This window comes from Anabrus simplex, chromosome 1, assembly GCF_040414725.1.
Source record: "Anabrus simplex isolate iqAnaSimp1 chromosome 1, ASM4041472v1, whole genome shotgun sequence".
Lineage (NCBI taxonomy): Eukaryota > Metazoa > Arthropoda > Insecta > Orthoptera > Tettigoniidae > Anabrus > Anabrus simplex.
The window spans coordinates 316,046,216-316,060,803 of NC_090265.1; the positions used below are offsets into that span (position 1 = coordinate 316,046,216).

General features: G+C 37.8%; 1 protein-coding gene across 1 annotated transcript in view; it reads left to right on the forward strand.

Annotated features, from left to right (window-relative positions):
- Positions 1–14,588, forward strand: part of Gnptab (N-acetylglucosamine-1-phosphate transferase subunits alpha and beta) — a 98,898-nt gene that overhangs the window by 30,945 nt on the left and 53,365 nt on the right. Inside the window, exons 6-8 of the mRNA XM_068231106.1 lie at positions 2,287–2,486; positions 2,567–2,669; positions 6,959–7,278. Coding sequence (XP_068087207.1) covers positions 2,287–2,486; positions 2,567–2,669; positions 6,959–7,278 — 623 coding nt within the window. The remainder of the gene's footprint in view (positions 1–2,286; positions 2,487–2,566; positions 2,670–6,958; positions 7,279–14,588) is intronic.

Genomic DNA, 14,588 nt, shown 5'->3' on the forward strand with positions numbered 1-14,588 from the left:
AACAATACCAGCTGAATGCAATGCTAAAATGGTCCCTTATGCAAGTCCACAGTCAATTGCTTTTCCAGTACTTGCTCTAATAATTGTAGTGACGGGACATTAACGCCAAGATCCATAGGTATGCGAAAGCCATCCTTTCGCGAGATACTGTTTCTTGAAAAATGCTTGATCGAGGATTTAATGTTGATAGGACTGAAATTTCTGGGTGTTTGATCCAGGAAATAGTTTCTTCGAGGAACAGATGTGGTATTTTTACAACATGATTTAATTAAAATGCTCATAGGACCACATGATTTGAATAAATAATCTGGGAAAATGTAGTTTCTGCGAACGGATAATCGAGGTTCCACTGTATACTCCTGCACTTTGGCCTGGTGTGAAAATGAGAATTTATGGAAAACTATCTTCAGGGGTTCAAACCTAACAACTCCTGAATTCAAGCATACAGCTACACAACCCATACCCTTTGCTAATGAGGAAGATATCATGTTTGCTGATGGCAGTGTGTAAGATGTGGAGTGCCCCCTTTTTCTTCCTTTATTTTATGCCTGTCTTTGTTTGTCCTTTTTGTTGCCCTTTCTGTCACTGATTTATCACTGTATTTATCTTTTGTACTCTCTCCTTTTAGTTTTTTATCTTCTTCAGTTCCTGTTTCTAATTCTCACCTGAGTTGGGTTAGGAATCTGGGTCCTCAATCTTTGTCTGTCCATCACACATTTCCTGCTTCCAATATTTTTTCTATCTTTTCTCTTCTCTATACTCTCCTCCACTATATCCATCCCCTTCTTCCAAGGTCTTCCTTGTGGTCTCTTTCAGCTTGCTTCCTTCTATCCTATCCTGTCTCCAATCCTCTTTCTAATCTCTTCATTTCTGAATCTGTCTTTTCACTACGGTACCTCTAAGGAATTTCATGTCAGCCACCTGAACTCTACTCTCATCTCATACTGTTTTTACCTTCTGTGTGTGATGAATATATTAATTAAGAGAAGGCAGACCACCACCCATTATATATTACTCCTGCAGGACAAAATTCCAACATCTCAATACCTATCTCTTAAAATCTACTGCAGTTAAAGCAAAGTAAAACAAATAAAATTGCTATTGTTTTCCCTCTCAGAATATGGAATTTACTATTGAACAAAGATACGTAACTGAAGGCCAGACAAATAATGTATTAGGCATATTACAAGTGTGATTAATATGGATAAAAATTGAATACAGGCAGCAGAAATTTCTGGAAAGTATGTTGCAGATTACAAGAATAGGAGAGGAATTAAGATATATGTAGAGAATTAAAAATACGAAGATTGAGTGGTAAATTGCAGAAAAATAGACATTTGAACATATTAAACAGTTGAAGAAAACGTGCCAAAACAAGCTATAGAAATTACAAGCTCCAGATTATAATGGGTGGACTAGGTTGAAAACAGTGTAAAGCAAAGGGATCTAGTAATAATTATGATAATTGCGTTTGGCTACTTCTAGCCTGTAAGGCAGACCCTTCGACAAGGTTGGGCATCATCTGACGTCTATTGGAAGCTGCATGTTATTGTGGGTGGAGGATAATATTGTGTGTAAAGCATGTTGGGGACAGCACAAACACCCAGTCCCCATGACGAGGGAATTAACCATTTAAGATTGAAATCCCCTTACCCAGTCAGAAATCGAACCCAAGACCCTCTGAACTGAAGGCCAATATGCTGACCATTCAGTCAAGGAGCTGGACATGGAACATAGTGATGAATGAGGAGTGTTGGAAAATTAGAGCAAAATGGAAAGGAGCCCTGTGTGCCCCAAGATGAAATTGTACTTTTAGTGAAAGTGAGAAAAACATTTGTAATTTAAGAGCATAGACATAATGCGATTAAACTTGACAGGAAGTACTGGGTCAATATGTATATGAAAGAGGGAAACGTCATTTAGATATAACAGATGCTTAAACTGAAAATATTACTGTATGGTTTTTAAGAACCCGATACTTTCTCATTTGTATAACATCCTTAAAATTAGTGTTTCAGTTTTGTTTTGATCTGTAAGATAAAACAAAGGCAGAAAATAGACAAGAAAATGTGATGTGATGAGAGAGATTGTGCCTGTCCTTGTATTGGTTGGTTGCTCTTTTGTTTTATTTCACTCGTACACAGCTTATTAGACATTTTTATTCATTGTATGTAGTTGATAACTTCCTTTCTTCTGAGTCTGATTGATGAAAATTAGATTCTATTACCCGCAGGCACGTGGGGCATTTGCAGTTGATGTATGAGATTAGTTTCTGTACATTTTTAGGAATTACGTTATTCTCTTCGATCTCTGGAGAAGTTTGCCCCATGGGTACGACATGTATACCTGGTAACCAATGGACAGATTCCATACTGGCTGAATTTGGATAATCCACGACTCACTATTATTACTCACCAGGAAATCTTTCCCAATGCATCTCATCTGCCAACATTTAGCAGTCCAGCAATAGAGAGCCATTTACACAGGTATGCCAATATTTGGTTTGTCTTTATTCTCTCCTTGCTTAGCAGTTTTATTATGAGGAAAATAATATTCTGCATTTTAGGATTCCAGGACTGTCACAGAAATTTCTTTATTTAAATGATGATGTCATGTTTGGACGAGAGGTATGGCCAGATGACTTCATAACTCATGCAAATGGACAGAAAGTGAGTATAATAAATTATATCAATTAAAATCATCATCATCATCATCATCATCATCATCATCTCCAGTTGCTGAGTTGTTATGTAATATTGTTATGTATCTACGTATATTTCTTCCTTTTGGACTTGGCATCATTTTGCAGCTCTTTCTTCCCCCTCCTGTTTTATTTGAATGATATATGTTTTCCTTGGTAAACCTCTAGGTATCTTACCTTAGCGTTTCATTTCAGTATTTATTGTAATTTATGATTTTCATGTTCTGTGTTGATGATTTTCTAATTTCAATGAAGGTCCTTTAAAGCTTGTTCCACCTATAGTACGCGAACTTTTTCTTGACCCCTAGTTCCCATTATGCACTATGGAGTTCAGGGCTCAAGAAAAGGTTCGCATACTATAATCAACACTATATTAGTTGTATTAAATATCCTGTTTTATTATTTCAGGACTAGTTTCGGACCCTATTTAGGACCATCATCAGCTAACTTACACAAACTTAAGAAATAAATAGCACACACATAAAAAAAAATAATATCTAAAATTCTTTAAAAATTCACACTTCACTAAAATTTTGTTTTATCATAAACACTGAATACTTGACAGAAATGTTAATCACTGATGTGTCCACAATATGTTTCTTGCAACCTATTGTTCATCATGTTGTTCTAATAAAAAGTAAGTAAAAAGTAACACTTTATCATGCTTAATGTCTTCTGGCCAAAGGGTACCTATAAATTCATTGAACAGTTTTGTTATATTTTATTTATTGCTCTTTTCTAGAGCATCACACTATAAAAGAATATGTTCGGAATACTGTTCACTTAAAACGATGATTACCTTCCTTCTTTGTCTGTAGTCTCATTGATGGAAACCCAAAGTGGATGGTCTTTAATTTCTTCTCTTGTCTTCTGTACAATTTCATGGTAGATGGCTGAAGAATAGATTTTTTAACCAGCGATTCATCGGGAATAGTTGAGTATATTATTCAAGCAATTCCGTGAAGCATTTATTCTTCATTTCATAGAGAATGTTAGCAGAGATGACTGCACAGCAAAGATCGGTGTTGAACTCGGACCTTCCTTTCAAAGTTGTTGGTTCTGTTGAAAACAATCGTATCTCCTTGGAATTTTGCTGTTTGTTAGGCTGATGTTTACTTGGTGAAATATGTTATTGCACCAGAAACCTTTGAGTAGATGATAATTCTGTACACTGACACAAATTACTGAATAATATTTTATTGTCAGTTGTTAATCATTTTTAACTTCTGATGGGTAACTTTTAAATTTTAAGCTGGTGGACTGCACTGCTTTTGGCCGATTGTAACAGTATATACCTTATACTGTCTTTACTGAATGATTAACAAATTACAACTGAATATAACAAGTTTTTGCCTTTAATTGTTGAGATGTACATCTGTTAAAAAGTTAATGATTTGCTTTTTCTAATTGAAAGGACTGTTAATTTTAAAGAAATTACTGTAATTGCTTAAAACTCTGTTCTTGAGAGGAGATTTTTAACAATTTTTAATTTGATAGAATTTTATAATTTTAGTCTTAATATGGATTATATATACAGTCGAACCTCCCTTCTGCTGACACCGTCGGTTCCGAGGAAAAATGTCCGTTACGAGAGGTGTCCGCTAAAACAAGTTTGTAAAAATAATCGAACATTTTAACGGCAAAGAACATCCACCTTAAATATAAGCACATCTCTTTATTTTTGTTATTCATAGAGAGTTATTATAAGTTATTATATTATAAGTGATTTTACATCATTTACAAACGTTACAGCTTCGTGAAGTAATCGTGAAGCTTCGTCTGTGTAAATTTAGCACATGTTTTCTTAACTGTGATATTCTTGAAAACGGAAGAAAGTCTGTTAAATGGTTCCAAAGTTTTCTAGCCGTACTCGTGGTCAAGCTTGACACACAAATTCTTTATCTGTTTAAGCATATTTAGTCACTGCTTCATTGTCAGAACTTCTTGTTGTTCTTCCGCCTCACCGTTGACGTCACTTTTAATTCCTGATTCGGGCTCTGTAAAACGATAACAAGTTTTATTCAAAATGGTGCTTTTGTATGACTAATGAAGGCTGCTATGGATAGCTAGAAATATTTACGAAGTGCAGTGAATTAAATTAAAGCTCAAAATTTAGCTTAAAAGAATTAAAAGCTGCTTATCACAAGAAGAAAATGAATGAGGAGTTGAGATGCAAACAAACATGACCTTATGATACATGCAACACACAATTACTGTATAACTTGATAACACAGAAAGCTTACCGTAAAGTGCGTCCTGGAGTCGGGACTGCCAGTCGCCCTTGAGATCGTCACAACAAGGAATATTCTCTTCTTCGGCATCAATATCATACGTCAATCCAGCTGTCGTTGCTAAAGTCTGAAGTTCATCATACAATTCACTTCGAACCTCTACCTCTGCTCGTTCTTCAATTGTAGAATTAGCGATGCCGCATTTTGCAAAGCATTTCCTGATTGTGGTTTCGCTGACTGCATTCCAAGCTGCCTTTGTCCACGAAACTGAATTGCCAACATTGATCTTCATCAAACCAAAAGCTGAGTCTGCTTCATCCATGTGTGCCACTAACGACCATAAAACGCTCTTACGATAGTCTAATTTGAATGCTTGAATGATTCTTTGATCCAATGGCTGAAGATGAGAAGTGGTATTGGGTGGAAGGAACAAGAGTTTTACATTTGAAAGTCGTATTTCCGGATGACACGTAGCATTATCTAGCAATAAGATCACGTTACGGTTTCTGTCCATCTTGGAATCCAAAGCTAGGAACGATTTCTCAAATATTGCTGACGTCACCCATGCCTTTTTATTCGCATGCAATTCGACTTCAAGACAATTTAAGTCCATGTTTTTAAAGCACCTGGGTCTCAAGGATTTACCGATTATTAGAGGATTTTCCTTTTCACCGAGTGCGTTACAACAAAACATGACGGTGATTCTTTCTTTTGACAGTTTCCCACCCTTGCAGCTTTCATTCGGCAAAGTTAGTGACTTCTTCGGGATCGCCCTAAAGAACAGACCAGTTTCATCAACATTCAAAATGTCTTTCAGTTCATAACTATTCAAAATGTCTGGTAACCTATCTTTCCACTCCGCTACTTCAGTAGCAGACACATCACCACCTTCTCCACAAGACTGTTTTGAAACTAACATTATGACGTTTTCTAAAACAATTAACCAACCATTGCTAGCTACAAAATTTTTAACTTTCTGATTATTTGTGATTTCTCTAGCTTTTTTTTGTAACATTGGTCCACTCACACACAGTTTTTTCACCCGAGCACACTTGAACCACTCATATACTGCAACCTTCACTTCTGAAAAAACTGACTCCCGCTTTCTTTTCACTCCTCGATTCCTATTTTCCTCCCACTCCTTTAAAATTTCAGTTCTACTCTTCACAATAGTGTTTATTTGAGTTTTCCCGCAGTTGAATTTTTCAGCAAGCTTTCTCACTGAAAGTCCCTTGTCACTTTCTATAATCAAATTTCTTTCTTGCCTTGAGATCTAAACACGATGTCCCTTGTTATTCATGTTTAACAGACAACTGAAATGCTACGGTATTTCTGTCTCGCTAATTAGCGCCTGTACTGTCTTTTCCTTCTCAAGTTGACTACCTGAGCTCGACCTTATCAGCGACAATCCGAGTTATGAATAGAATGATGCAAGAAGGGAAGAAAATCCCCAGGTAACTTGTGAGTCAACAGTTTCTGGCAGCATTTCTGGGCAATTAAAATTCTCGGAATAGGCCTATACACCACTAGGTAGAACTGCATTCCGATGTACCTTCTCTCCCTTGCACTCAAAATAGTACAAAGATTCAAAAGGGATTTCCTTATGTCTGAAGAATGCTTATAAAAGAAAGGATGACATGTGGTCCAGCATAATAAATTGTTCTGCAACGTGTAAAGTGTCCGCTTAAGTCAAGTGGACGAGACAAATGGCGATGTCCGGAGTTTGAGTTGTCCGCTTAAATGAGGCCAATTTAACACTTGTCTTATATAAAATAAAATTGGTTCCGAGGAAAATTGTCCGTATAGGGAGATGTCCGCTAGGGCAGGTTCGACTGTAGTTTAATCCTTCATATATGGAAAATAAAAATAGCAATTTTGAACATTGCACAGTGTGAATACAGAAAGATAATGCAAAACATAATTGATATTTGCTTTATTACTGGATATGTATGTACTTAGAATATTTCCTGGTTATAAAGCTTATTCAGCCTGAGAATTGATGTTGATATTTTATTTCCTGCAACAGATATACTTCTCTTGGTCTGTTCCCGACTGCTCAGATTCATGCCCATGGTCATGGATTGGTGATGGCTCCTGTGATGTTTCATGCAACACTTCAGACTGTTCTTTTGATGGTGGTGATTGTGACCCTGGCAATGAAGATGCTATTGGAAATGGTGGTGCCTTTTACGATGACAATCATCACCACAATTTTGATTCTATCAATGAGGACTTTGCCTTAGGAGAAGAGAGGAACCTTTTTGATGTCAGCAGGCAGCATGGTCATGGGCAGGCTGAGGAGGGACAAGTTAACGAAACACAACAGGAACGAGAGTTACTTCTTCGGTACTGTTTTCTTGATTGAAATTTGCATGTTGTTATTATTTCTTCTTTTTCTTCATCTTCGACATTTTAGGATTCCAGGACTGTCACAGAAATTTCTTTATTTAAATGATGATGTCATGTTTGGACGAGAGGTATGGCCAGATGACTTCATAACTCGTGCAGATGGACAGAAATTTTCCCACTCAGTATGTTGTAAATTCGAGGTCCCGATTCTCATTGTATTAAATCTGTATAAAAATACCTAGCTTATTGCGACAAAAAGTTTTGCTATTACCGTTTAGAACGATTACATTTTTCCTAGCCCTAAAAATGTTAATCATCCCTTGTGAAAGGAACAAGATTTCGAACTTGGGTAAGAGCCCTTGCCACAGTTGCGTGGGAACGGGCAAAGACCTGGAATTCTTCTAAAATCCCAAAAATACTATGAAAATTGTATTCTTACCATTACATAATTCTTTTGTATTCACATATTTTGCTATTTGCTGCACGATGCACCGACACAGATAGGTCTTATGGCGAAGATGGGATAGGAAAGGCCTAGAAGAATTAGGCGAAAATAGGAAATATGTTCACAATAATCCAGGATATTTTTCCTCCTTCAAAATTTGACATTTGTTGATGGAACCTTTTATCTTCAAATTTTATGCAGAAAAGTTTGTTATAAATCTCAAGGTAACTATTGCAATCAACTGTATTTTGCAAGAAGAAAGTGAGTTCTTAGACCAAATTATCCTCAGGACCAGTGGTGTTCTCATGGTCATTAAAAAAAAAAAAAACTGTACAGACATGAAAACTGGGTGGACTCCAAATTATTATAAACCAAGAGTAAGAATGATTCCTGGTATGAATTGATCAAGACAATTCCAGAAGGGTAGAAAATTGAGGAATTATTCTTTGGGTGAAGTTATTGTTATGAATATAACTCCATCTGTTTCATTACTCTAATTTATTTCAGGATGGGCTAATAAATGCGTGCACGCACACACACACTCTCTCTCTCTCTCTCTGAATGAATGGCCACTTAATTACCAGTCTACTTACAAATCCCTCTACCTTATGGCACAGCAAGGGTCCACTTCACTTTCCCCCCCAAGACCAGTCACCTCCTACAGCCACTGTGCGTAGACAGCTGGATTTGAACACAGTGCCCCTGGCTATACAACACACGAGAAATGTTCGTCGGTTCGACTCCAATGTTAGTCCAGTACTTCACACAGTCACATGAAGTGAAAAACAATCAGCAACAGCTCAACAGTATCCAACAGCAGGACGATACTCACAACAGCGAATATTAACACACGTGCAATTATCCTCACACACACGATAACTGCTTCATTCTCTGATTCACGGCGGTCCTCAGTCCACAGAAATGTGTGCGCGCACACACTCTCTCTCTCTCTCTCAGTACACAGTCTTCTGTCCTGTACGCCGTCTTCCATGCAGCTACTCACTGGACACTCCGACACCACAACAACAGCTCCTCATTCAGACCTTGGTGGGACACTGGCGACAGCCAACACCTCTGTTGCCCTTAGCCAATCCACTGAACCCCAACTCACTGAGTGTCACACTGGCTCCACCTCGGAGCCCAACTGTCACTTCGAGTCCAACACTTGACTGACTCTCTGCGGCTAGCCTCCCTTTTTTTTTAGCTCGCATGATTTGACCCAAAAATTTCACAATGTCACTAGAGGGAGAACATTCCCATTGAATCTCGAAGGAACTCACAGGTAAGCTGGCCGCCGAGAACAATACACAGAAAGGCCGGCCCCACCCCACAAGTCGGCTGGGAGATTCCAGATCGTCTGAGTCACCAGCCCCTTCCTGGAAGTACTGAAAGGGGCTACCACGGGGCTGGCACGCAGCATTATCTATGTATGTAGTGGGATTATATGAGGTGAATTGAACATACGAGGTCCAGCCAGGAAGAAAGTTCTGAAAAAGCTGCTTGGCAGCGTTTGTGGCCTGCACAGGTTTAAAGGGGAACATGTGGCAACAGTGGTGCATTTGCATTTCTGTGGGTGCAGCTGTGTAAGAGGTATGCAAATGTAAAAATGGCCATTCCGATACAATCTCTCACCAAGTGCAGACCATCAGCACCCACTGGAATTTTGATATAATGCTGAAGCTGCGGAGGGTGATACAGAACAAGTGACATGGAAAGCTGAGTGCAGGCAAAAAGTTTTTACATAAAAATGCACGGCCCCATGTAGCTATTTGAGTGAGACATCTTCGACCATCCCTCATACAGCACCAACCTCATGCCCAGCAACTTATATCTCTTCCTCTAACTGAAGAGAATTCTGGCAAACATTATGCTTTGGACTGCAGTTACATCATAGATTGGGTCTTTGGTGGCAGACTCCTACAACACAGGAGTTTGAGATCATGCTATAACAAACAAGTGTGGCTGAAGGGTAGAAGAAGCATTGGACATCTGAGGAGGCAATAATTAGATTTAGTATGTAATGATTTCAAGGTAAGAAGTATGGTAGGAGAAGTTTTAGTGGTGACTGCCTGTACAGATTGATGGAGATACTTTGTAAATTTCTATTGGTTAACAGTCTCTGTTAAAATACATCCAGGCATCATGGGTGGACAACACTTCAATCTACTGTACCACAGCAAATTTTCTTATTTAGAAACCAAGCGGAGCGGCTGCCAATGTTAACTTGCTAAATACAGTGGTAGATAAAATATTTTATATTTAAGTTCCACCTTTTCAATACAAATTATAAATGATATACATTTATGTTAACATTCAGGGACTAGTTTTGACGTAAATCGTAGGTCATCATCAGCCATGAAGCAAATTATACAAATGTATCGAATAAGATAAGCAATGTAACGACACACTGGTCTTAAAAATCTCTATATACAGTCAATAGAATTTTAAGGCTGATTAAATAAAATAATTTCTGTAAAATGTTTAAGCAATGGAAGACACAGTGTAGTGTCAGTAATATTTAAAATGATATGTACATACCATATGAGATATAAGGTAATGTTCAAGATTTTCGTTGCACTACATTAAAGAGATCTTTTTAATAGAGCTTCCTAAAATGCTGGATTGTTATTCTTATGTTAAAAAGTTGTTTTTTTTAATAGAAATTCATAATATGCTGGTCGCGGTTCACGCATAGAAATGTAGTTGAAGTTGTAAAAACTAACCTCAAAGATTTGTCTCACTTCATACTCGACCCCTTACAGAAGATGGATAAGGGTATTGTATTAACATATTATGCAATATTAATGCAAAAGAACTTTGTTGTGGAATCGTGCTTCATCCGTAAATAAGAGAGTCGCTAGAAAAGCAGGATCAGTGTCTACATGCTGTAGGATCCATTGACAGAATGCCACCCAGGCATCGAAATCATTACCATGGAGCTCCTGGAGTAAGTGCAGATGGATGGGTGAAACCGATGGGTATGCAATATCCGCATAAGACGTTCGGCTGATGTTCCTCTCCTGTGCAATGGCCCATGTGCAAGTATGAGGGTTACGCCCGATAGATAAGTAACATATCCACATACTCGTCACTGGAATACATCTCGGGGCAGTGAATAAACTTTGTGTTGTGAATTGCTTCAAAGAAGGAGAGTTTGCGCAGCTACATACTTGCTTGCCATCACATGTTGTTATTGTTTCAATGGGGCATACTTTGCCCTACCTGTGGTCTACAAAGCTTGGAACACGACGTAGCTAACTGGCCACAGACCATCGTCTCCTCCCCTCGTCTGACCCAGGACCATACCCAATGCAACGATTCATAGTCTTTTACAGGGTCATTAAACAAATCAGTCCTTGGAAGCTATCAAGTATGCAACCTTACCACTTCCCAGGCAACTGGCTGTTAAAAAATTCTTATGTGTGATTCGAACCTCTTACCTCGAGCACTGTCCACTATCACATATCTCCCCGCTTGTCATGTGAGACACTGTGACACTTGACCTACAGCGCCCACTTCCCAACCTGTACAGTATCGTACTCCTGATCTGTGCATCCCCCTCCTGTTTTAAAGTACGTGTTCTGTGTATCTGTACTCGTTTTACGGATTTATTTGAGGTATCCATAATGAATTAATAGTGGCGTTCACGATTTCTGCTGTCTTCTAGCCCGTAAACACACATTTAGTTATATTGCCCGGTTTAGAGAGAGGGACCTATGTCTTTCAGAATTGTAGTAAATGTGAAGGGATGCATAAAACTGGATCGCAAGGGACTGGTGGACCATCCAGTATATGATATGGTACTTCTGAACTTGGCTCGGAATAGGTAAGGGCATACCCTGCAAGCGACGTGCAGCTCCTTGGGTACTGGGGGAACTGTTCGAAATTGGCGACCACTAGCCAACATCACGAAGGTGCGCATAATCAACCTTATATACCCTGACAGGAAAGGGAGAAGAAGTGATGCATTTTATGGAGAAAGAGGGTATAGAAATGATGGGGTTGAGTGAAGGGAAATGGAAGGGGAAACGAAAGGATATACAGTATACTGGACTGGTGGCTTAGAAGCAAAAAATGGAGTGGGCCTGATAACTTCAAAACAACTGGAGGAATATGTGGATATGGTAGAGTACATCAGCGGTAGGGTAATGAAAATTAAACTGAAAATGAGGAACGAATGGAAGGACTTCATACAAGTGTATGCACCACAGACAGGGAACAAAGAGGTGGATATTGAGGAATTCCTGGAGAAAAGTTCATAAATTCCACCATAATTTTTCATATCATGACATATCATGTAAATGCAACTTATTCCTTATTACACCTAAACCTTGGTTGATATGAGACAACACATGTATAGTTTAATTGGCTAACAGTAATATCGCCTGATAATTGGAGATTGCAAACATGGAACGTGTATAGAAGTGATAACTGGAGTGATCCTCCTGAGAATAAACGTAAAACCTTAGTCAGAGGGTGCAATATGGACTGGCTGATTTGGGGGAGAAAAATGTTTATGATATGTTCCTTAATACGGAAAAAGTGAAGCTTGAGGAGAGTGACATTGATATGTATGGTGAAACACTTGAAAGGATTGAAAATTTTTATTAGGAAAGAACTTGATCTGGAAGAAATGAAAAATATGAAAGTACCACACTTCCATATAGATAAAGCACAAAATTCAGGACTAAAAGCATTTATCACCAGAAACAGGCTTGTGGTGATAGGCGATTCTTGGTCTAAAAAGTGGTCTGCTAAGCAGCAGCGGGAGATGGAGCAATGACCAGACATGTCAGACGTCAGGAATGTAAAATGTCAGTGTCACGATGGGCGACCACGGGAGTGCTGATTCAACAGCAGTAGCTGAGCAAGGCAGAAGTAGAGGTATTGATGACTTGCCAAAGAGCTCAAGACATCTTCACCCAGGTAAGCTCCACATGAAGAAGAGGCATCTTCCTTGATAGCAGACATCTTAGGAATAAAAAGGTAAAAAAACGTAAGGCACCATTAAGTTTAAAGAACGTTTGGGCTAAAAAGGGGATGAAAAGTGCAGAGGAAGGGACTGGTATAGAAGAGGAACTAATTAGTTCACCAACTGAATCCATCATTCAGTTAGATAAAGCATGGATTACACATAGCAAAGCAGCCAGTATAGTAGATATACCCACAAGCAAATAACTAGGATGGAACATAGGATTAATAAATATCAAAGGAATATTGGGTAAACTGGGAAATGATGAGGTCAAGGAAGTAATGTGGGAAAATGAGATTATGGGGATGACTGAGATGTGGCTACCTATAGGTCGTTAATTACAAATACTGGGTTATAACATTTGTTGGAGTAAATCAAAACACAGGAGAGTAAAAAAAAGGGAAAGCATCTGGGAGGGATTTTGGTCTTGATAAAGGATGAAATATGTAACCAAGTAGAGCATGTGGATTCAGGCCCAGGAGATATGATATGGCTGAAGATAATGAAAAGAAGGGAAGGGCAGAGAGAATTTTTCAAAGGTTTCTGATACAGCCATCCAAGAAGTATTATACATACTGAATGGTGGGTGGTTGGGGAATGAAAGGGAAATTAACACATATAGTTGATTCAGGAGGGAGTAACATAAATGTAGTTATGGCAAATAGAGAGACACTGAATTATATTAAAGATATAGGGGTAAATAACTGGACAGCTTCTCATCATTTCCCAGTTGTTATTTGATACCTAAAAAGTGACGGAAAAGCAAAAGAAATAAAGCAGATTAATAATATACAGAAACAGTTGGTGTGGTATAGATGGAGTGTGGTCCATAGAGATGAATTTATACAGGGAGGGGATGTTTGAATTTCTGAAGGTAGGTATTGAAAATATGATACAGAAAAATAATATAGAGGAAGCAATAAGAATGATAGAAAAATTGATAGTAATAGCTGGTAGAAACATGATTGTAAGAAAGAGAATGGAAAACAAAACCTGTGGTATAATGATGAGTGTAAGAAAAAGAAAATTGAAGTGATAAGGTTACTAAAAGCATACAGAAGTGAAGGAACCCAGGAGCTATGGATAGATTTCTTTATATTAAGAAAGGAATACAGAGATCTAATAAGTGAGAATAGAATGACTTTGCAGAAAGAAAAAAAAGAGGTACGATTATTGAATAAGTATTGTAAAGAAAACAAAACTAAGAAATTTATAACTGTTAGGTTCTTCAGTCTGCCAAAACTAACTTTGTATAAATAAATTTATAAACTGCCCAAAAGAGAAAACATATCGTTCCTACTCTGGCAAACTAACGAATCTGCAAATTGTCCAAATGTTAGGAGAGCTGAAAGAAGTTGTGATTACTCATGTAAAATCAATTTTTATATTTAATGATTGGTTTTATGTGTTAGCCATACAGAACGAGCTGCAGATGTGAGACTTTGTCAGAGGGTAGACAATATATAAATAATAAAATCTAGACCAAAACTTCAGAACTTCAGATTCCCCAGTTTGTCACTTTCGCTAGTTTGCCAGAGTGGGGACGATATGTTAACAGTATTACAAGGTAATATTGATACTGTACCGAGTTAAGGAACCTCAAGTCTTGTGCCCTGTTAATTTTTGTTTCATAACATTATGACATAGTCACTAATAATCTCAGATATATTAAAAACTTAAAAACATAAATAGTACTCTTAAAATATTCCTTTCTGCAGTCATTATTTTAAATATTTTAAATTCTTAAAACTTCTTTATTGGAAAAATGATTAAGAATAATTTTCCCATACATCTAAATGTTCACATAAGTTGTATTTTAAGATTGTAAACTTCTGTCATATGCAGGCACTTTATTTATTCATTACCTAGCAAGTTGTCTGTGTTATACGA